Raw genomic sequence first — 22231 nt, 5'->3', positions numbered from 1 at the left:
CACTACGGACGTCAAGAGTAAGAAACGGCATAGCGCCATATCGACCAACGGTCAGCTGAAACCCCCGCATTACAACGCGACAATCCAAGCCCAACAAGGCCAGGAAACCCGACAGCACTGACTCACAATAGGTGGGCATTCCTGTTCTCCACAGCATCTTGACACTTAGGGTAGTCCCCCCGACTTTAGTTCATACCAATGAGAGACTCGTTTGGACTCGGTTCATGCTGGCTTGTTGCGCCCCAATCACCGCGCAGCGCTTCTATAGAGCAGTCACGCGTTGTTGGGGAGGCTGACCTTTAGCGTGTTTTCGGTTCTGGCGTCTGTTTTTCGGCGAGGTTACAGTTTGCTCCTTTCCCCATGGGGACCTTTTCCGCCATGTGAATGATTCTGGGGATAAGCTAGCAGATCCTTAGCATTTTTAGAGTGGTGGAGCCCCAGAGTTTCCATTCGAGCGGCAGCAGACAATCGGTATCAGCTAACTACGTTAGATCTGGATCGCGAGACTGAGATAAAGTATTAAACCTCCCAAAGTCGCTCCTGTCGATCAGTTCAGATCATCAATCGGTCTGCATATCCAGTTTCAAGCAGTCATCATGAAGCCCAAGGTTTTCCAGTTCCTCGTGGGAGTGTTTGCGTCCTTTGGATCGCTGCTCTTTGGTTATGATTTGGGTGTCATCGCCCAGGTTATCGCCTCTGGGTCGTACCAGAGAGAATTCAACACAACTCCTACCGATTCTGATACGTAAGTTCCAGTGTTTCCTCATTCCGCGACCTCGATGAATCTGATTTTGCAATTCTAGAGGTGCTGTGGTCGCGCTCTTCACTGCCGGCGCCTTTTTTGGCGCCATGTTTGCCGGCCCTACGACTGAATACACCGGACGACGATGGACCATCACCATTGGCTCTTTGATCTTTATTCTCGGTGGATCTCTGCAAACCGCAGCTCCCGCGATCTCATACCTCATGGCCGGCCGATTCTTGGCCGGCCTTGGCGTCGGTTTCTTGACCATGATCATTCCTCTGTACCAAGCCGAGATTGCTCACCCCTCCATCAGAGGCCGAGTCACCGCTCTCCAGCAGTTCATGCTGGGCATTGGTGCTCTGATCGCAGCGTGGACTGGTTGGGGAACCTTCACAAACTTCAGCGACAACCGGCAGTGGCGCATCCCCCTCGGCATCCAGATCATCCCTGCCATCATCCTCGGCGCCCTCATCTTCGTGTTCCCAGAGTCTCCCCGCTGGCTCATGGACCAGGGTAAGCAGGACGAAGCGCTCAAGACCCTTGCGCGCCTCCACTCCAACGGGAACGTCGATGACGCCTGGGTTCGCGCGGAGATCGAGCAGATTCAGGAAAGCATCGCCGACGAACATGCCAACGGCGCCAAGTCGTATCTTGAGCTTTTCAGGGATGTTTCTTGCTTCCGTCGTCTCTTGATTGCGTGCGGTCTCCAGGCTTCGATTCAGATGACTGGTGTTTCGGCGATTCAGTACTACTCTGTTACTATTTATGGACAGGCTGGTATCAATGCCGCTGATACCCTCAAGTATCAGGCCATCAACTCTATTATCGCGTTGATTGCCCAGGCTCTTTGCATCGTTTATATCGATCGCTTCGGTCGTCGATGGACGCTTATCTGGGGTAATCTGTTCAACATGCTCACCTTTATCATCGCCACCATCATGCTTGTTGTGTATCCCCCGGGTTCCGGTAGCGCTGCTCAAGGTTGGGGATTTATTATCGTTACTTGGGCGTACAACTTCTCTTTCTCAGCCACTTGCGGACCTCTCTCCTGGATCATCCCCGCCGAGATCTTCGACACCCGCACCCGAGCCAAGGGCGTTTCTCTTGCTACAATGACCTCATTTGCCTTCAACACCATGATCGGTCAAGTCACTGGTATTGCGATGGGTGCTGTTGGCTGGAAGTATTACCTTCTCTTCGTCATCTGCAACTTCACTAACGCCCTCTGCGTCTGGGCTTTCGTTCCTGAGACCAAGCAGCTTCCTCTGGAGGAGATGAACTATCTCTTCACCAACGCTCCTTGGTTCATTCCCTTCGTCGACAAGAGCGAGTACACTGCAAACTTGCAGGCTGATCTTGCTCGCAGGGCTGAGGCTATTGACGAGAAGCTTGCTGCTCAGCATGAGACTGGAGAGCACGTTGACAAGATCTAATGTGGAGTGTTGGACGGGATGGATAGTTAGACTTAGTTCTTGGCTTTTCATCAACTAGGATTGGCAGTAGAGTTGTCCATGCAATATAATCTATGATTAATGCTCATGCTTATGACAACGCTATGGTAAACTGTCGCGGTTCAAATGCCGTTTCACCTCTTCCGCTCTATCAGCTCCAATAAATCTCCAAGCGCCCCCCGTCTTTGTAAAATCGAGTATACTTAATTTCTCAGGAACCCTTGACACTAAGGACTCAAGCGTCTCGTCGCCCTTGGGGATTTGAGTAAAGAACAAACGATTCCATTGCTTGCCCGTTCTCTCCTCTTCAATTCGTCGCCTTCTTTGAGACTCTTCTAACGTGCTCTTGTGAGCATATACCTTTTCGATGTTATGTTGCTTGATGGCTTGTGTCACTTTGAACCAGGCCCGGCGTGATTCCCATGGTGTTTGCTCTTCTACGGGCGCGACCTTGAGAGGTGAAATTGGGATCTTGTCGACGTGAAATTCTTCGAGAGTCGTTTTGGATGAGTCTTCAACTTTGATCTCGCCGGTCCATTGACCTGTGATGCGATACAACGGGTGATCCTTGTCATTCGGAGCAAATACCTCAGCGACGACCTGGTTCTTCTGACCATAGCCAAGTCTTCCTTTGCCGTGGAATCCGATTTTCGTCAAGTAGCCGCTCGAGCTGGCGATGTATGCTGGGCCCTCCATCTCTGGATATGGATTGCCGGTCGTAACGCCCTTGACCAATATTGTTGGCATGGTCATGAGGCTTTGCTCTTTATGCTTATGGTCTTGGATAATTGCACATCCTGTCGGGCGCACGGTGACGCCATTGACGAGACTGAAGGATGTTTCCTGGCCTGCGAAGCCAATCGATGACATGCCACGCTCCTTATTGTATACAGAACACGCTGTTACAGGCGGGTGATGTGATACCTGCTCAATGACCAGTTCCGACTTCGACCCAGACTTGTCGGAAAATGAGCCGAGGAATAATTCACCAAGGAACGGGTTCAGTGGCTTCTTGGCGGCATCCGGAGAATCCGCATTGACAAGCTGTTTGAGACTGCAGATGTAATTCTTTGCCAGTAACAGAGCCCTCACTCCAGCATCGGGTTCATCTGCAGGTTGAAGAAAGAGGTCATGATGACAAGCCCAAGCAGCTGGAATCTCAATGGCTGATCTGGGAGCGAGGATGAAGGGAGGGGCAGTGACGTTTGACAGGTCCCCCTTGACAGCGGCGAAATAAGTGAGCACGTCTTTGAGACGGAAAAGATTTCCGGAATCGGTACCGACGTCAGCCATTGATCTTGGAGAGAAAGGTGGTATATCCGGTGGTGTTTCTGGTGGTGGTGATGCCAAGGAATTATCTGGTTCGTTAGATTGATGCATTCTCTATAACAAAAACAACTTCAACAATGGGTTATTAAGATGAATTGGAAGACAGATCATGGAAATAACGGGATCTGAGATTAGGTGCTGGATATCGATGATCAGGGTCTTGACGTCATTGACATTGGCCTACGTATCGAGAAGCGGTTAACGGCACAGCCCACTATCGCACTCGCTAAGGAAGAAGCGAAGTGACCAATCACGCGCTAGAGAGTTAGGTTGGGCCCCGCTGTTTGCGCTGAAGGAGGCCATCATTTCATGTGCTTTTGTTCTTCTCTACGTAGTGACTCTTTCTCGAGCATGTGCAATTCGTCACACAGCCTCATTTACACGCAAGCAGAGATAATTCTGCCTTCGCGGCAATGCCACATTCAGAACTACGTAGTTGGCATAACTAAAATGCTCATCAAAATACCTTACTTTCTCGTAAATCTTGACGTAACCCACGCGTCTCAGATCTCCGACGGAACAGACTTGACTCCCGGGATATCCAGCTTGTTGCTAGAACCAGGTCATGCTTACATCTCGCTACACGCCTACAGTGATGGCTGAGGCTATCCAGATTCATATATGTTTGACAGGCTCAATAATGCGTCCGCAGGATAAGATTTGTCGCTGATCAATCTGTCGGCAAGCAACGCAGTTTGTTCTGTAGCTTCCGCTGCGGATGCCAGTGTGTAGGCGGATCAGATAGTGTCATGATAGGGTGCTTTACATCGCGCTCATACTTATTTCAGCCTTTCCGCCTATCTCAGCTTGGCCGCGATAGACATGAAGATTGGCGCAAGCGGCATGATAATCGGGATAACTGTAGCCCATGGTGATAGTAGATACCAGTGATTTTGCTACACTCAGATGCACAGTACGCCTATTGAACCGAACAGAGGGATGAAGATATGTCACACAAGTAGGGCCATGAATTTGCATAGCTGCAGTAAATGATTAAGACATGGCCAACGATATTTTGTGGTTCCTAAGCCAATGCCTGTTGAATGCGTAGATCATAAGATGAGGTGTGTTAAGAGGACAAAACCGGTACGCAAATGAGTAACAAAAGATCTTCATTATAGCTAGGTACTCTAAACATAGCAGCTAGTAAGTAAGTTGTGGAGTTTCTAATATTTGCTACAAGTAGTGAGCCCCTTGAAAGAAACTCTTAATTAATGTACTCAAAAGGCGATAGAGACAGAACTAAGAGACAACCACGCCTCAGTGGTCTCAAACTCCACCTCAATCGAGACCGTAAGCCCTTCCTCTGTAGAACTAATCTCCCTAGAACACACAGAAATACCAAAAGTCTCTCTCTTTCCAAGCTCCCGCTCCTCCAATACCTTTTCGCTGCCATCATACACCGCCACAGTCTTGATAGTTGCAGCTTCCGATGCGAAATCGACCATGAGCTGGTCTAGAGACTTGCCAGGAATGTCGCCATATATGGGCAAATACATCCAAGCGGATAGATCAGTGGCAGATGGGGGCCTTATGGTCATGCTGCCTTGAGTCTGAGATTTCTTGTAAGAGGTGGTGACGGCACTGTCGCCGCGAGCTGAAAGCACAGTAGACATGGTGACTTGCTGATTTTGTGTTGGCGGTTTGGTCTTGTTCACCATTGTCGGGGCTTTCGGTATGATACTTCAACGTACTGAGGTTTCTTGAATAATAAAGAAGAACTGTAAAGTGAAGAGTCTATGTACTATCTTTGTTGAATACTCTGAGTCATCTCTGCAAATCCCGCAGCCCTTGTATGTGACTACTGCTTAAAGGGGGCGCGCTAGGGGCACTTCTTCCTTCAGCTTCGGCTAACTAACCTGGCCTTATCATGACTCCCCGCTTCTGGAAGAAGTAAGCAATGCGGCTGATTTTAGCGCCACAATCCAGAACTGAACCTCTCAACTCTAGATACAATTGCCAACGGTCGATTCTTACAGGAAGACTTTGGGAGTGCTGCGCTTCCTAGAGATAGATTAAAATAATTTGCTGATCGTGGTTATTGGGTTTAATTGATAACATGACCAGACATCCAGGTTTCGAAAAATCATCTTCAACCTCGGCTGTTTTCCAAGGTAGAGTTGCTTCTTTTTCTTGGCGTTTAGGTTCTAGTAAAAGTTTCAGGACTTGGTGGCGTTTCAATTTAAACCAAACAGAGAGCATAAGCATAACCGCAACTTTACTTGATCTGGAAACATTCGCGAAGAGTGTTCAGTCCAAGACTAGCCAGTCGCATCTCAAGCAGTCAATGATGATCCTCTCATTACCAATCGTGAGACTGGCTGAGCCGAGGATCTCGGTACTGATGATGCTTTGCGGTTTCTATTTCTGCTTCTTTTCTTCCCTGTGCAGGAATTGAGATTGTCTCCTTGTGTAGATGAAACGAGGATGGTGGGGAGAGGCAACAGTCGTGAATGTAAGAAGTGCGAAGTGATGAGTATATAAGACACGGCATGGTGCTCTGCTTACCACGGAAAAGCCCCAGTATCAAGAGGCTCAACACCGGGTTTGCTTTCTTTCTGCATAGACCTTTATTCTCCTTCACTATGAAGTTCTCTTCCTTGATTGTCGTCACCAGCGCGGCGGTGCACACGCTCGCCCATCCCCAGTTTCTCTCCACCCGCGAGTTTGTTCCTCAGGAGTGGATTGCTCCAACTGCAGACGCCTGTGAGTTCCCACAATGGAGACTATCACTAGCATCTATGTCTTATACTGACTGTTCGACAAAGCTCGTGGTCCCTGCCCCGGCCTCAACACTTTGGCCAACCATGGGTACATCCCTCGCGACGGCAAGAACATCACACTCGACATTCTCAAGGACGGTATGCTTACCGGCTATAACATTGAGAACTTGGATGCTGTTATCCTTTTCACGCAGGCTATCAAGACCAGCCCCAAGTACCCCAACACCCGCAGCTTCGATCTAGCTGACCTTGGTCGTCACAACATCCTCGAGCATGACATCTCTCTCAGGTACATCATTTTCATTCTCCTACTTCAACAAGTACTGATCTTCGCAGTCGTTCCGACGCATTCTTTGCCGATCCGAACCCTTTCAATGAGACCGTCTGGGCCGAGTCCCTCACATACTTCCCCGACGATCTGATGACAGTTGAGCAAGTCGCGAAGGCGAGAATGGGCCGCCTGGCTACATCCAAGAAGACCAACCCAGAGCACTCCCTGTCTAAGCTAGCTGACGGCTTTAGCTGGGGCGAGATGGCGTCCTTCTTTGAGATTATGGCTGATGGTACCACCGGCACGGTGGAGAAGAAGTTTATCGAGTACTGGCTGAGTATGTTCTTTCCCTCTTTTGGTATAACAAGGCTGACAAGATGTTTTTTTAGAGAACGAGCGCATGCCGACCGAGATTGGGTGGCAGCGACGACCTACAATCATGCGAGGAACTGAGCGTATCGAGTTCACGAGGAAGCTCATGCAGGCCGCTGGCGTTGCCCGTCGCGATATCAAGACTGATGCCTATGGCCGCAAACTGGTTTTGTAGATTAGCTGTCAGTGGTATGTGAGCGTAGGACGTACAAATGGGTTCAAGGGCGCTGGCTCACCCCTGGCTCAATTGGCAAAATAGTAGCGAAAGTTTATGCAGGTGGTATGACGGTGGTTAAGTAGAAGCTACATTCTATATACACTACAATTTTCTTATACTTTATAGAACGGACCAAGTATGTTGGAAAGATCACAGCTATTCTTGTCTCACAAACGCTTTGAGGTAACAGAATTAGCTAGTGGAAAGTCGTCGACCGAAACAAAGCCCCTGCTATGTCCAAGTATTTACAGAAAAGTTCATAAACACCGTTTGAAGAAAGAAAACAAGTAAAGGCACCTAAAATCAACTGAATATCCAGCTTCACAATGCCGAAAAGCATCGCAATGGCGTCTTCGTTACTCAGAAGCTAATCGAAGGCGGGCCAAATGAAATGCCAATTCCCTCCCTTTCAACATGTACTTGGTCAGCCTGTGACTCAAAACTTAGGTGGAGGCTGCTTCATCATGACTGGGCCATTATCATTATCGTACCAGCATTTCCGCTACTCAGTAGACAACACCTAGGCCATCTGGCGAGTGCGGATCATTGGAGTGATATCGATGGAAGCCAGGCCAGCTGCACTATGATCAATATGTCTCACCTTGAGTACGTTGTCGTACCCATTGAGGGCATCCAAAAGCGAAGCTTTCTTTCGATGGGGAACAGTGGAGGTCTCGAGCTGGAAGTCGAGGCTGGACGATCCCTTCTGGCCGGTAGCATTAATGAAACGGGGCAGGTAGCACTTTGACGCTTCCTTGGTGGCATCGAGAGCAGAAGGGCCCAGCTTATAGACTGTATCCTTGATGAAGTCAAAGATGCCATCGGTGTCACCTGTCTCGCCATTGATGGGACTCAGCTGCTGTAATTTATACAGAGGCATAGACATCAAAGCCTGTAGAGCTGTATCGACTATAACAGCACGCTGGAGGAGAATCTTGGTAGCTTGCTCGTGCTCGCTGGATACTTCGAAAACAGTAGAATCGGCGGCCAGTTCACCTTTGATCAGGCTTTCGATTGCCTGAGTAGTGATGGGCTTGGCCACGTTGACTGCAATATTGAGGATAGGGCCAAGCCAGTCGAAGTTACCCTCTTCCTCATTCACTTGTCGTGTTGGACCCATAAAACCCTCGGTGAAAGCAGCTTCTTCACCACCAAGTGAACTCTCCAAGATGTCCACTCCCAGGCTTCGGCGCGGCCGATTAGAGGGAAGCCCCTGCTTCTGAGTAGGTCGGGGTCCCTGTTCTGTTGTACAAGTCTTGAACTGTACTCAGCAAACGTAGTAAACAATTTCACCAGCAGCATCAACAAACACCCAATCCGCCAAACAATCTTAGTGACTATAACTGGCTTGCCAATCGAGACCCTATCAATCTTGGCACGTACAGGTTAAGAGGTATACGCGAACAGCATCATAACAGCAATAGGGTAGCGTACTGTTAATTCCGCCCTTAAACCCCTGTCTATGGCTACTGGCGCTACTGATAGAACTGGGATAGCTCGGCTTAACATCTGATACGGTAGCGAATTAAAGGCCAACACTGTGTCCAGGAATGACAGCGCGTAAAATCGATAGTCTCAATGCAGGCGAGCTTTTCTGGAATAGCAGCAGTGGAAGTTACACTGTAGACTTTATACCATGTATTTGCACGAACACCTTGACTTCCACCAAAACTTTAGCCTTTACAATAGCTAAAGAAGCACGCCAACACGGTGTTTCGATATATTCTGCTTCGTACTTGACCGTCTGCCCTCTTTGCTTGAACCTCTTAGAACTAATGTCTGCCCCTACGCTTCACGTTATCTATGCCGGTCGTGGCGATGCTATGATCCTAGAACATTCTGTCGGCAACCAGCGGAACTTTTTCCTCGTCGACGGTGGTCCAAGAAACTATGAATTTGGTGTCAATACCGAAGCTCCATATCATCGATACCTTGCGTCCGCATGCCGCGAAATCATGGGCGATGGCAAAACCTTCGCTGGGGTTGTTTTCTCGCATCCCGATGAAGACCATTTTGGCGGATATCTTCAGGCGTTGGATGAGGAGCAAATTCCATTCACGGATAATGTCTTCATACCAACTCCCAGTTCTGAGGCAGAGACGGCCAACGCGCGAATACACAACCTCTGCATTAATAAGAATATGGACTCGGCAACTATTAGTCCTCAAGATTCACTGGGATCATACTTAATCCGTCCCATAAAGGCTCTCTTCCCAGACATGCCAAGAATTCTCTGGTACTATAGAACAGCAAATCGGCTCATCACAGACCAGGGGGAGTACAACGAGAATCTGTCGACAAACAAACGCAGCATTCTGATGTATACCGCCATAACTAACTCCAACAATGAAATGGGAATATTCTTTACGGGAGATAGTCACGCCGACATCATCTCTCATCACATGTACCAACTGTTTCCGCACGAGGCGAATCGCCGATATGCAATCTACAAGATCCAACACCACGGGAGCCGTGACGACAACATGAAAGATCTATATAAGCCGTATTTCTCAAAGGGTGCCAGGGCCCTGAGCTTTATCTACTTTCTTTTGAAGGTACAAAAAGGGACTGCTCATATGCCTTTTATACAAAAGAGCAAGACGATGGCCAACGCCGCGGCCACACATCTGTCCACTCATATAAAGAAATTTACCAAGAAGGAATTTTCAGATCTCGAGACAAAGGTGAAGCGGATTCAGGAAACGCAACTGAAGTATTTGTACAGGCCAGCCGAGAATCAATTAGTCATTGTTGATGCGGATGACGACCGACCTCCGTTTCTTCCTCATATACAGAAGTATTACGACGCACTCGACAATGCGATGAAGCCAACTGCGGGGTGGGACTATTTCTTGACCAAGCGGGCCACTACCGAGTTCCTTACATACATTCATGTCCGCAGGGCTTGCGACTTCTATTCATTTTTCTCTTCAGACGTGTATGTGGTGAGCGCCAATCGAAAGTATTTTCACCCACGGTCTGAGACACTTGTTGGACTAGCTCTGGCAGTTCTTGAGAAGAACCGTACTGCCCGGCTGTATGTTACCAATGGGAAAAGCCTCGACATGGACGAGCTTTCCAGGGTTGCCAGCGTCATGGGTCCAGCATCAGTTCACGATCTTTTTTGCTCAGAGAATCTCAGGGTCTCATATCTGAGTCACAGTACCTACATGTCTCTCAGTGGCGCGTCGCAAGGCAAGAATAGCACCATGATTGTGACTGAGCGTGACATGAACGATTCCACACAGGAGATTCAGTTCAACGACAACGATGCCCAGCACAGAACGGATCTGCATGTCCTGCTGGAACAGACCGACCCTCATCGCGTACTCGACACTCACGAGTACCAGCTCAAGGTCTTTGCCAACTTCTCTTGGTCTTACCTTTACCTACAACATGATGCGAATGGCTTCAACTGGGCCATCTCGGATCCCAATAGCCCAAAGTCCGTCTGGATAGACGAAAGAGATATGAAAGTCGCCAAGAAGTTCACAATCAATTGTCGAGCAGAAAAGTTTGGTCTCGCCTCCCGATGGGTCACAGTTGAATTCGTTGGTCGTGATGCTGCGCAAGCGAACTTGTTTGGCATCACGGATATCCTTTCCGGCATGTCCTTCTTCGAAGAGAACAGCGGATCGATACGATTCGACAAAAGGCCTTCCTATGCTTTCTTAGTAGGAGTGTCTTTCGTTCTTCAAACAAATTCCATGCAATCAGGGACTTGGTCTGGGGAACCGAAGCTAAGCCCAATAAGCTCCTTGCACCAGACCCAAATACCTTATTCTCCACCCCAATCCACTGAGCCAACGATGGTTTCCCGCTCTGAAATGCCTCTTCGACAGGCATTCGAAGTTCTTGGTGACCCAATGAAGGACGGCAACAACCCGGATATTATCGATACGCTGAGCAGGCTGTTGCGAGACAGAGCTACTCTGATAGCCATAGTCGAGAGAATTCCCGCAGTGCTTATCAAGGCTGGATTCACTAGCTTCAAAGCCGATCTCGATAAGTCCAGAGCCATCGTCGACGCTCACCCACTTGTTGGAAAAGCTGTCGTCAGTGCCGTTCTGTATCAACCAATGGCTGGAAATGGTGAACAAAACTTCTTCGATATCAATATGGCTGGACTTGACTTCGAACTGAGAAACATAGCTATCAAGATTGACAAATGCTGCTCATCACAGGTTCATCTCACTGTGGAATCCGAGGCGGTCATGAAGAGAACAGGTCTGGAGATGAGGATGGCTTGGAAGTCGTTAGAGAACGACACAATCGTCTCTTTCAGTACCGGTCTTACATCTATCGAAGATCTCGCCATGGCTTTGGTCAACGATGAGGGAATAGTAGAGAAGATCTTACAGGGGAATATTCCGTTAAAGACCAAGCCCCTCTCTGGCACTTCTGCGCCGTCCATGGGGACTTTTCAGGGGCCTATAAAAGAAATCGGCTTCACTGTCCGGCAGCCCATTGACCAAACTGATATGTACGATCTAGCAGACATCTGGGTTCGCACCGGGTTCCCAGACTGGAAGACCTTCTTACCAATACCTGATTCGTCGAAGGAGGTCAAGGGGGATGTTATTGTTCGGATATTGAATCCCTTTCGCGTCAAAGCATCAAGAATTACAACGAGTGTGCACTTGGATATCCCTGTTCGAAGCGAGCCAGAAACGACAATCACAGCCCAGTTTGACGCCATTCCACTCACACGATTGGGCGATTACGACTATCGATTCCGGATTACATCTACCAGTCATGGGGTAACCATATCCGATATTGTCAAAGTTATTGGCCTTACCAGCTTATCCGACAAGATCAGCAACATACCCTTCTTGGGTAATGCATTCAACTCCGTGCAAGTCAGACAGGCCGGTCTTTCTGTGGACAGGGTCAAGGGCAAGTGGGAATTCCAAGAATGGGACTTTGAGCTTTACGTTCCGATCCTTGACCTTTTACCTGGCTCATTGTCATTGGTAGATATGGTTGTCAAAGTTGAAAACTTTGGAAAGCAAGAGATCCAAGCGAAGGGAGAAGCCACCTTTCGAAGTACGGCATTGCAGAAGGAGGTTGAGGTCTCGGTTGGCCTTCCAACGGCACAAGACCTCGGCTTCATTGTTATATCGTCTCCCGACTCCCTTACTTTGGCCAATGTATTCTCTATGTTTGGGCTAGGCGACTTGCCAGAAATTCCATTCCTATCTGGTAGTACTGCCTTTGAGCTGTCATACTGCGATGCAATGTTCAAAAAGCCTAAGGATGGTCCCATCACAATGTTAGCCTCCACTGCCAAGTTTCGAGTCAAGGAGTTGGTGGTTGAACCTTTTAACATGCAAGATATTGCGGTCTCGCTATCCTGGCAACGAGGCAAAGAGAATAACACCGAATCAGCCGTTTCCTTTGAGCTTTCGGCCTTGCTGCTGAACATCAACTCAGTGATAACGGTCAAGTATGACGGTGGAAAGAAGGAAATGGCAGCTTCCATCACCCCTATCGCAGAATCACCTATGAAGGTGGCGGATGTCTTGCGTTTTCTGATTCCTGGCGTCGACAGTCCGCTTCACTCAGCATTAGCCAGCCTGGAAATCAAGATTGTAGAGATGTCTCTGGATGTCAGGACAGGCTCCCCGTCTTCATTCAAGCTAGAAATGAAGAAGGATGCAACTCTCCAACTTCCCTCAGCGGCAGACACAGATACCTTTACTGTGGGCTCTATCACAGTAGAGTATAGCAAAGTGGCGAACAAGCTCGATATCTTTGCTGCGTTTTCAATTGGAGGTATTGAAACAAATATCAGCCTTGGTGCCTTCACAAACTCAACGACCAAAGAGCGTTCTGTCGAATTCGAAATCACGTTACAGAAGGGCCAGAGAAAACTCGGCCTCATGACTCTCCTCGCCGCAGTAGGAATCAACGACGTTGAGATACCGCGACCAGAAGGATGCCCGGAATTTACCACTGGCATGGCCAGCATCAATGGAAAGTTTGTTGATAAGGATAAAATAGGCCTCAAGTTTGCAGAGCTGGCCGTGCATGTTGAGATGGCCAGTGTTACTCTGTCTGATTGGGATATGTCTATGGACTACATCTACGTTGACGTTGACTATAACAAGGCACGCATTGAGAAGCCTTTCTCAGTCTTGGTTTCGAGCAAATTCATAATTGCTGGTTCTGCAGAGATGATGATCAACTACGCTGATGATAAGGATGCATTGGAGCTGGATGCCAAACTGCGTCACGCCAAGGAGGGGGAGGAACTCAAGATCAAGTCTATTTTGGAGTGGCTAGCTGGCGAATCGATCGAAGACGCTTTACCCACCTTCGTTTCGGAGGCAGCGATTAATCTCGAGAACTCAAAGTTTGGAATGTCTCTGAGTCGCCACAAAGGGGAGGGAAATTCCGTCATCGCTGTCTCGTTGAGCATCACCTTGGGGTCTGTTACTCTGCAACTTGCAAGAACCAGGACTCGACCACATGATGCAAAGAAAGAGGATAAACTGCCATGGAAGACGATACTCAGACTTGCAGTCAATACCCTTCCGCGACCACCTCCATTGCCACTTATCGGTCAGATGGAACAGCCATTTTCTACTCAGATATACTGGACCAACAGTGACATCTCGCTTGGGGAGGTTGATAAGTTGAATAGTCTCGCTACTTTCAAGGATCATCAACTCCTCCAGTCAACCCGTGCTACGGCAGCTTCCGCTTTTGGAAATGGCCTATCATTCATGCTGCTTGAAAATGGAGATGTCATACTTGCTTCAAAACCCAGGAAGAGCAGGAAGAAGGACGACCCTTCAGGCAAGATGATGGCGATTTCGGAGGAAGAAGAGAACCCGGAGGCCCCGGAGATGAAGAAAGTCGACAAGAGAGTCAATGGTGTCAACATCACAAACATTGGCCTCCAATATGATGCCAAGCGACAAAGAATCAAAGTCAAGTTCACGGCACGTATGACTGTTGGGCCTTTCGATGGGGAGCTGATCAACTTCAGCATGTCCGTCAATCTACCACGTGGAGAAAAAATAGACTTGGGCGATTGGAAGAATCTCGACATCGATATGGGTCTCGATGGACTATCTCTTGCCATGACCGGGTCCAACCTCAATGTCGCTGGGACCTTGCACCGCATCAAGGTCGAAGAGGAGGACATCTCCATTACAGGATTCGAGGGTGGTGTCAGCGTCAAGCTCAAGAAGTACCAATTCGTCGGGTTTGGCTCTTACAAGAACGTCAAGAGGCAGCAGGAAGAGTTTGTCTCTCTCATGGCCTACGCGATGCTTGATGGGCCCATGGTCAAGACAGGTCTTGTTGAACTCTCGGGCATCAGCGGCGGCTTTGGATTCGGTTCGAAGCTCGAGATACCATCTATCACTGACATTCACAAGTTCCCGTTGCTTGTATCCCCCGATGTCGATCCGATGATAATGTTTGAGAGGCTTCGAGGGACAGGAGACACAAAGTACATGACCGAGACAAATGGTGCAAACTGGGTTGCAGCTGGTGTCACCGGCACGGCTTGTGAACTCATCGCCGTCAAAGCTGTCTTGACTATCCCACTTGATCCTAGTGCCGGTGAGCTGGCTATCGTGGGTATAGCGTCGGCTCAGTTCCCCCGCGATGCAAAGCCCGGTAAGGCACTTGCAGCCATCAGGATCAATTTCCAAGGCAGCATCGATATATCGCGAGGCTTCATGCTTTTTGAGGGAAGGATTGCTGATGGCTCGTTCATCTTATTCGATGACTGTGTCCTTTCAGGAGGATTTGCTGTCGGGGCGTGGTTCGGCCCGAGTCCCCAGGCTGGAGATTGGTGCATCACCATGGGAGGCTGGCACCCCAAGTTTCAAGCTCCAAGTCACTATCCATCCGCCCCTCCTCGAATGAGACTCCAGTGGAGTTACGGGGACACTAAGTATCTTACCCTCGACGGCCAGGCTTATGCAGCCGTGACTCCCGATGCTATCATGGCAGGATTGGCAGTGCAAGTCAAGTTCGAAAAGTGGTCGTGCGGTGCTAACTTCGACTTCCGTACTGACCTTATCCTTTGGCTGCATCCCCTTCACTATGATGTTTACTTTCATGTATCCGCAAGTCTGTGGTACGAGGTTGATGCCTGGATTGCACGCAAGAAGCTTCACATTTCCATGGGTGCCGACTTGTATATCACCGGACCGCCATTTGCTGGCACAGTCGAGTTCGACGTAAGCGTTATGGTCATCAAAGTCAAGTTTGGTGATCATAGAGCCGAGGACGATGTGCTGAAGTTTGATGAATTCATGTCAGTCGTACTCAGGAACGACAAAATCAGCCATGTCTTCTCACTTGAATCTGGAGGTATAGTCCCGACACAAGCTCCGACACAGGCACAGACTCCAGACTCTACTTGGATAGTTCGTGGAGGGACGTTTGCGTTTAGTATTGCCTCTCGAATGCCTACGACCAGGATAGAATTTACTGGGGCAAAGGATCATGATAGAAAGACTGGTAAGACGATTTTCGCTCGACCTATGCAGCTTCCTGCAACTTCAGCCGGTCTCAAAGCCAATATGGATGTTTCTGTCACCAATAGCAGCGGATCTTCGGTGCACGGCTTCACCTTCGAGATCATATACGAGCAGCTACCTAAGTCACTATGGGGCCCGTTCAACAGCAATCCCAATAACATGCTGTATGGAGCTTCCGAGAGCACAGTGACGCATGCAACGGGGCTGAGTATCCAGGCTCCAATGGCTCGATGGTCGAGCAATAACCCTCGAGTCATACAGTTCAGCAAAGTCGGGCGGTCGGAGCCTGTCCATTCTTCCTTCAAAAATGACCCAACTCGAGATAATGGCCTGGACGCAACACCGAGAACGAGCGGAGAAAATCCGGAAGCGCAATTCTACAACGCTAGAGAGGCACTTATGGGAAGTGGTGAACGAGAGGAGGAGCTAGAGGCTGTCAAGAAACGAAACGCTCGGAGGTCATATATTGTCGGTCAATGGATGGCTATCCGGAAGCTCAAGACCTCGGCTAGTCTCAGGAGTGGCGTACCTTTCAGATACGCCAAAGACTTGGCTCACTTCTCACATGTTGCTCCGAGAATTTCACTAGAATAGGCCCTATTATTGATGCATTGTACCAGTAGCTCTGAGTTTAGAAAAGTGATGAAAAGGTAAACCTGCATTCAGAGCTCAAGCCAAGTTCTATCTCTTGATAGAAAATTCAAGTCACAGGTCTCTCTCAACTACAAACAACAACTCTGGCTCATACACCATCGAAAGATTTCCAGCGGCCGCAGTAACCAACCCCGATCAACCCATCATCAAGCTTCATGGCCATGACTAGCTTTCCACCATATACAGAGAGTCCAAATGGACTTCCTCGTCGAACCCCATTGCTATCGAATAATTGCCTAGGAATCAACCCCCAGTAACACAGAAACATCTTGCTGTCTTCGTCCTGCCACAAAACTACGTCATCCCATTCTCCCATATCATTCCACCCGAGAGCCTTGATGTCGGAATCTGGTCGGGATGATGGCTGTTTAGTGAGATTTAAACTCTCGTTGCGGTGACCGAGTTTGCCGTGTGTTGGATCGCCATCAGCAGATATGATGGCATAGTCCTTTTTCATTTTTCCATCTGGAGCAGCAAAGTGGACAGACATGAATCTATCGTTCTGATAACCATAATGGACGGCCGATATACGCGAACTCAGGCGGGCCACATTTGCTGGTCCTTTCTTAGCCCATATATCTACCCATTGATTGGATCTCGCTATCATCTTGCCATCTATTGATCCATCAGCGGCGATCCAAACGACTACCTCTATCAAGCGGGCGGAACTGTCAACCCCACGGTGATCGCCATCAACCACGGCTGAGAGACTCGTGCATCGATAGGCAGTTCCGGGGCCAGAAAGAAGCGTGGCTGTATCTGTCCCTGTCCAGCTTCTTGTTGTGCTAATGTGCTTGATAGAGCCATCAGGCCCAACGCAATAAACGTTGATAATATCTTCAAATGGAGTGTTCCTCCGACCAATGGTTGCGGCTAACCCAGCTCGAGGTTCAGCTATACCGTCTTGCTCCTGCAGAATCCGTCTTGTGTACCATTTTGGCTCAACCTGTTGCCAGGAACCGTTGCATACTGCTCCATTCTTGGTCATCCAAAAGATATCAAGCTTGTCTTCGTGTGCCGATACAGCGACTATAGCACCCGGTAGCGGGGTTTCTTCCGACTTTATAGGCACCGTCTCTTGTTGCCACTTCCCATCAGACGGATAACGATATGATCGCTCAACGGTACATTGCTCCGAAATCCAGAACATGTCAAGATGTCCCTCTTTCCGAGAGACGAGGGCAATTGAACTGTTGGGAGCCTGGCTGACAGCGGAGGACTTTGGAACGCGCTCCAAGGTCCATAAACCTATCTCTTCCCACTTACGCCATGTATCATTGGAGGCCTTCTCCATCACCGGTCTGCCTTGTCCCCGTATTCCCGAGTTCCTGAGCATCCAAAAGCTTTCCGTAGCCCGGAAATTGATGATCCATTCATACGGCATCCAAAAGAATGAAATCGACTCCATCATGCTTTGGACCAGCACTCGTCTCTTGATATGATCAAAGGCTACTATGAGTGCAGCCTGTGTCGTGTGTTCTTTTTGCGGACCAGCCAGTCGTCTCGCTCTTGGGATCATTTCTATCGTTGGGTATCCCTGATCTCCAGACTGTGCGGCTTTGACGAACTTGAACGAGTCCCAGAAAAGATGAAAGGCAAAGATGACTGGATACCCTTCTGCAATACATAACCTGACCTTGGATAATGTCAGGGCTCCCAGGACTGCCAACTCATGATCTTCCAGCATGTTCACCTCTTCCGATGGGTAATGGTCGAGACGATAGGGCTCAAGAAGAGGGCCGTGAGAAGCTTCATCGTAGGTAATATCTGAGGGCCGTTCGTTTATGGCCCAGCTCACATCAAAGCCATAATCAAAGTCCTCCTCAATTACCCAAGGAAACTTGGATTCTAGACAGGCCCCGTAGAGATTCACAGCTCTCAAGGCCTCGCGGATGCCCACTGGCCTGTTATAAACCCGGCGCGGCCATTGCGTATGGTTTCCCGCATCGTACATTTTCGTGACGGCTCTGGCATTGTAGTAGATGAACCGTCTAGACGGCTCGGTGACGAGGTGGCGGTTGTCGCCAGAGAAGGCCAGAAACCGAAATGCGGCGCAGACAGCATCGAGAACAGGGATCTCAGTGGGCGTCGTGTATCTTTTCAGAGCCACTGAGTCACTGGCTAGGAGGCTGATAGACGTGAGGGCATTTCTGTCTTTTGGTGGGCCACTGTAGACGTATGGCTTGTCTTTGGCGTCGAAGCCATCAGGCTGATACCAGTTTCTGACCATAGCTATCGAGTGTCGCTGAATCTAAGGTTTACGATATGGCTAAGGTGGATGAGTCGGTAGTACGCCATTCTCAATAAAAATGCAGAGAGTTTCAGTGCTTCAGTGGCCTTCGGATAAGATGACCAGGGTCTTCTGCAGTGAATCGATAGTGTGAGAGTCTGGACCATGAGCACCCCTCACAGTGCGCTCACGGGGGTTCTTACACATGGCAAAACATCCTGTTCAGGCTGCGTGCATTTGCTACGGGAGATGGGGAAGTCCGAGCGCGCGACCAAGTGTAAAGATAACATCCGAGCACATACTGATCTAGTCTCTTGGCGACTACTCGGCGATCTTGAGGCCTCCAATCGAACATGTCTGCTTTACCAGTCTTGTCTGCGGCCCCCGGCCACTCAGATTATGCCCTTCCATGCCGTATTCCTCCTCGACCCTAACCGAGACATCATCACTAATCTGATCCGAAAGCACGACATTGCTCAGAAGAAACCCAAAGTTTACCTTCCTTGCCAGATCTGGTACCCGCAGCCGTAGCTTGACAGTGAAGCAGGGTTTGTCCCCCGTAACGTAAGCGTTGCCTGACACCCAGCGAGCAGAATCCTGGCCAAACAATGTTACCCTTGGTGGAGTGACTGCTTTTGTATCCACCAGCTCAGCGAGTGGGAAGGACACATTGATTCCTTGGAAGTTGTCGCCGCTTAGTGGCTCAACTTCTGTAGGGTTCAGAACAACGATTAGATCAACAACTCGCGATCCATTGTCTAAAGAATGCTGTTTCAAAACCCTGCAAGATGCCATGATGGTGCTTGTATGAGCGTCTTGAGATACCTCCTGTGTAGACGTCGTAGTGCGGACAGAGAAATGAGTTGCTTTGTCTGAGCTCTCAGCGACCATCGGCCTCACTGCCAACGTCTCCTTCTTATCGAAAGCCCTGAATCCAAGCTTGATAGAGCCAGCGCTGGGCTTCAGGTTTGTCACATTCATGGCCGTAAGGTTTTTTGACTCCTCTGTGCGAGACTTCAGACTCAGCTGGAACGGCTCTAGTGGTTTTTCTCTTCCTGCATCAGCTTGATCTCCTGTCATCGTGATAGACAACTCTTGAGTCTTATCGCCTAATGCAAAGGATAGAAGAGCAGACGATCCAGTTGCAGGATAATCGCCCCCTTGGCTCTTAGCAGCCGGAACATATATTCTCATGACCTCGGATGGATTCAAACATCTCGTCTGAAAGTTGAACGCCTTTGATGACCCTAGTTCCTCCACGATGGGCGGAACCTGTACGTCTTCAATACCAGTATTGGAATTCTCCGGAAGAACACCAACTGGCTCAATCTCAATCCTTTTTGCCTCTAGGATCTTGCCTACAGCGAAGCACTGCTGGTGAGGCGCTTGAGTTATCGTCAGCCCCGAAAGCAGGTCGCATGGCCTGCAGTTGAAGATGAGCAGCAAAGCTCTATCAGTGAGCTTCTTATTCACTAGGAATTGAGGAGATGGTGCCTCAGAACTCCCGGTCCTGACGCGAGGATCGTCAAAAGTCTTGAGAAGCGTGCCGCAAATGATGACTCCCCATCGAGGAATCCTTGGATGCTTGTACCGAAGCTCCACCCTGCGAAGGTAAAGGTTGATGGCCCATTTAATCTCGCTTCTGGTGTAGTCTTCATTCACAGTGCTGTGGCTCCCGATGCTCAAAGCGCCGTCGACGAGAGTATCAACCCAGAGCGGATCAACATGGAATGTGAGGATGGCTTCAGTGTCGAGGATGTCAGGCTCGGGAAACATAAAGCTGTGTGGGACAGCCTGAAGTGTGAGAAGCTGATTATAGACAAAGTCGAGGACTTTGGCAAGAAATAGTCCTTCTTGTGTAGGTTCCGCGAGTTCCCTTGCGTACCAATCCTTGTCATCGACCAAGATATCAACCTCTTTTTCTAGAAACTCGCGTACGGCATCGCCATCTGTCTCTGCGTCAGAACCAGGCATCGTCGTCTCAAGGTTCGACCTATCGAGCTTCTCTCGCGCTCTCTTCCATCGAGACTGGGACTCAATCGCCAGTACAGACTTCGAGTCCACCGGACCCTGGGAAATCCGCTTGAGCTTCTCATACCAGTCAGGCAGGGTATTTTCCTGCGGAGCCTCAGAGTTTCCACCCAAGAATGCTCCCGATGAACCTTTTCGCTGTAGTTGAGCGATCTTCATCCGTAATGCAGATATAGCCATGGTGAATGCCGAATTCTCTATCGCCAACGATCGGCCAAGACTCCATGCAGCCGAGTACGTGATGTCGATGATACCAGTTGTTTTGTCGATGATTTGCAACCCGGAACCATGACCTGATGCTTCAGCATTGTCCAGCTCATCTCCTCGAGGTTGCTGAGGTATCAGCGGACCCCGAAAGAGAGCTGCAGTCTGCTCTCCCGTTTGGGTCCGGTGTTTGACCATGGTGTAGCCAGCTTCCAGACGTCGTCTAAGCCATTGATCTGTTGACGGTTCAAGAATTCGCGACAACGGCCTGACGTTTTTCGATATTTTTTCGATCACACCTTTAATTTCAGCGTCATTTCCTTTTACCCATGTGAACGACCACGAGTACAGTGAGACCAGAGCTGTCAGGTCGGACTCGCCGGGCATACTCAAGCCTGGGACTCCCATGAGAGAAACAAGATGGGCATATGCAGTGGTAGGAGATTCAATATCCAATGGGCCAGATCGGTGACCTAGAGCAATGCTGAAAGTATCTGTGGTCGAATCGCGTGGTTTTGTAGAGCGTGATCGTCGGATATGCGATAAATATGAGTACCGCGCAATGGCTGGCTCAACTTCACGGTCACCCATCTGCTTGGAGAAATACGCCCGGAATGCCGACGAGCTAAGGAAAACAGTATTGATGCCATCATCCAAATTTGTATCGAGGTCTTGGCTGGATAATGGGACTCGAGTGGATGAAGACTTCAACTCTTTGACCTGCTTCTTACTCAAACGAAGTGACAGAGTTGGAGATGGCGCAGGTCTTGCCTCCATGGTGGGGAAAGTCTTGATCTCATCTTCCGTAAAGACCAGCAGAGCAAACCATGGTATAAGCGATCCATCGAGATGCTTTTTGGAGATGTCTTGATCGTTGTCTGGATTCAGCTCCCATGGTATATGAGGGTCATTGAGCGTGACTTGAGGCAATACTTTGGAAGGCACAGACTCTCCTTCTCCAGGGTAAATGGAGTGGATTGAGCCAGCAGGGAGTTGATATTGACTTGGTCCTTCGACTCTGAACTTCTTATCTGTAGAGAGAGTCTTCCTCCCTTCCCCATCCTGCACGATGACCTCCTGCGTGACTGTTACTTTGTAATCCCCTGGGGCAAGAGAAGGTTGAAAGGAGGAGAATAATTGTGCCTGGCCAGGCTTCAATTCCACCAAACTCGTCATTGTTGCAACTTTGCTCCGTTTGCAAACTGGTGATTTAGTAAAATGTTCAAGACGACTTGAAGGCAATATGATCCCTTCACATGTCGCAGCGTTGACCTCCGACTCTTGAGGATAGCTCTTGTGACGTGTCACACGTTGACCGTATAGACCCTGTTTCAGCCCCCCCACCAAAATCAATAGTGCGCAAGCTATTGAATGACAACATATCCACTAATATTGACACTGTGCTTCTAGACTCGACATTCGTACGTATACACGAGGCCGCATGTGAGTTGTGAGGAAGAACCAGCTGATGTGAGGTAAATGTCAACGTTGAGCCATTGG

At 49.2% G+C, this 22231-nt stretch overlaps 7 protein-coding genes across 7 annotated transcripts; 3 read left to right on the top strand and 4 right to left on the bottom strand.

The window, feature by feature from the left end:
- Nucleotides 1–596: 596 nt before the first annotated feature.
- On the top strand, nt 597–2178 carry J7337_007804 (uncharacterized protein; the record flags this gene model as incomplete). The annotated part of the gene is made up of 2 exons (XM_044825431.1): nt 597–745; nt 804–2178. 2 exons carry the CDS (start codon nt 597–599, stop codon nt 2176–2178), a joined length of 1524 nt encoding a protein of 507 aa, XP_044681088.1.
- Nucleotides 2179–4839: 2661 nt separating this feature from the next.
- On the bottom strand, nt 4840–5141 carry J7337_007803 (uncharacterized protein; the record flags this gene model as incomplete). Its single annotated transcript, XM_044825430.1, is given in 2 exon segments — nt 4840–4848; nt 4860–5141. 2 exon segments carry the CDS (start codon nt 5139–5141, stop codon nt 4840–4842), a joined length of 291 nt encoding a protein of 96 aa, XP_044681087.1.
- Nucleotides 5142–6110: 969 nt separating this feature from the next.
- J7337_007802 (uncharacterized protein) lies at nt 6111–7066 on the top strand (the record flags this gene model as incomplete). The annotated part of the gene is made up of 4 exons (XM_044825429.1): nt 6111–6231; nt 6294–6537; nt 6585–6856; nt 6909–7066. The coding sequence occupies 4 exons, from the start codon at nt 6111–6113 to the stop codon at nt 7064–7066; spliced, it is 795 nt and encodes a 264-aa protein (XP_044681086.1).
- Nucleotides 7067–7628: 562 nt separating this feature from the next.
- J7337_007801 (uncharacterized protein) lies at nt 7629–8410 on the bottom strand (the record flags this gene model as incomplete). Its single annotated transcript, XM_044825428.1, has 2 exons — nt 7629–8369; nt 8402–8410. The coding sequence occupies 2 exons, from the start codon at nt 8408–8410 to the stop codon at nt 7629–7631; spliced, it is 750 nt and encodes a 249-aa protein (XP_044681085.1).
- A 473-nt stretch (nt 8411–8883) lies between these two features.
- On the top strand, nt 8884–16206 carry J7337_007800 (uncharacterized protein; the record flags this gene model as incomplete). The annotated part of the gene is made up of 2 exons (XM_044825427.1): nt 8884–10782; nt 10876–16206. 2 exons carry the CDS (start codon nt 8884–8886, stop codon nt 16204–16206), a joined length of 7230 nt encoding a protein of 2409 aa, XP_044681084.1.
- Nucleotides 16207–16354: 148 nt separating this feature from the next.
- J7337_007799 (uncharacterized protein) lies at nt 16355–18496 on the bottom strand (the record flags this gene model as incomplete). Its single annotated transcript, XM_044825426.1, has 2 exons — nt 16355–18170; nt 18219–18496. 2 exons carry the CDS (start codon nt 18494–18496, stop codon nt 16355–16357), a joined length of 2094 nt encoding a protein of 697 aa, XP_044681083.1.
- A 321-nt stretch (nt 18497–18817) lies between these two features.
- J7337_007798 (uncharacterized protein) lies at nt 18818–21907 on the bottom strand (the record flags this gene model as incomplete). Its single annotated transcript, XM_044825425.1, has 2 exons — nt 18818–20967; nt 21031–21907. 2 exons carry the CDS (start codon nt 21905–21907, stop codon nt 18818–18820), a joined length of 3027 nt encoding a protein of 1008 aa, XP_044681082.1.
- Nucleotides 21908–22231: the final 324 nt, after the last annotated feature.

The sequence above is a fragment of the Fusarium musae genome, chromosome 5 (assembly GCF_019915245.1).
Source record: "Fusarium musae strain F31 chromosome 5, whole genome shotgun sequence".
In the NCBI taxonomy this organism is placed as follows: domain Eukaryota; kingdom Fungi; phylum Ascomycota; class Sordariomycetes; order Hypocreales; family Nectriaceae; genus Fusarium; species Fusarium musae.
The sequence above is the reverse complement of the archived record's forward strand: the minus strand, read 5'-3'. Positions and strand labels throughout refer to the sequence as shown.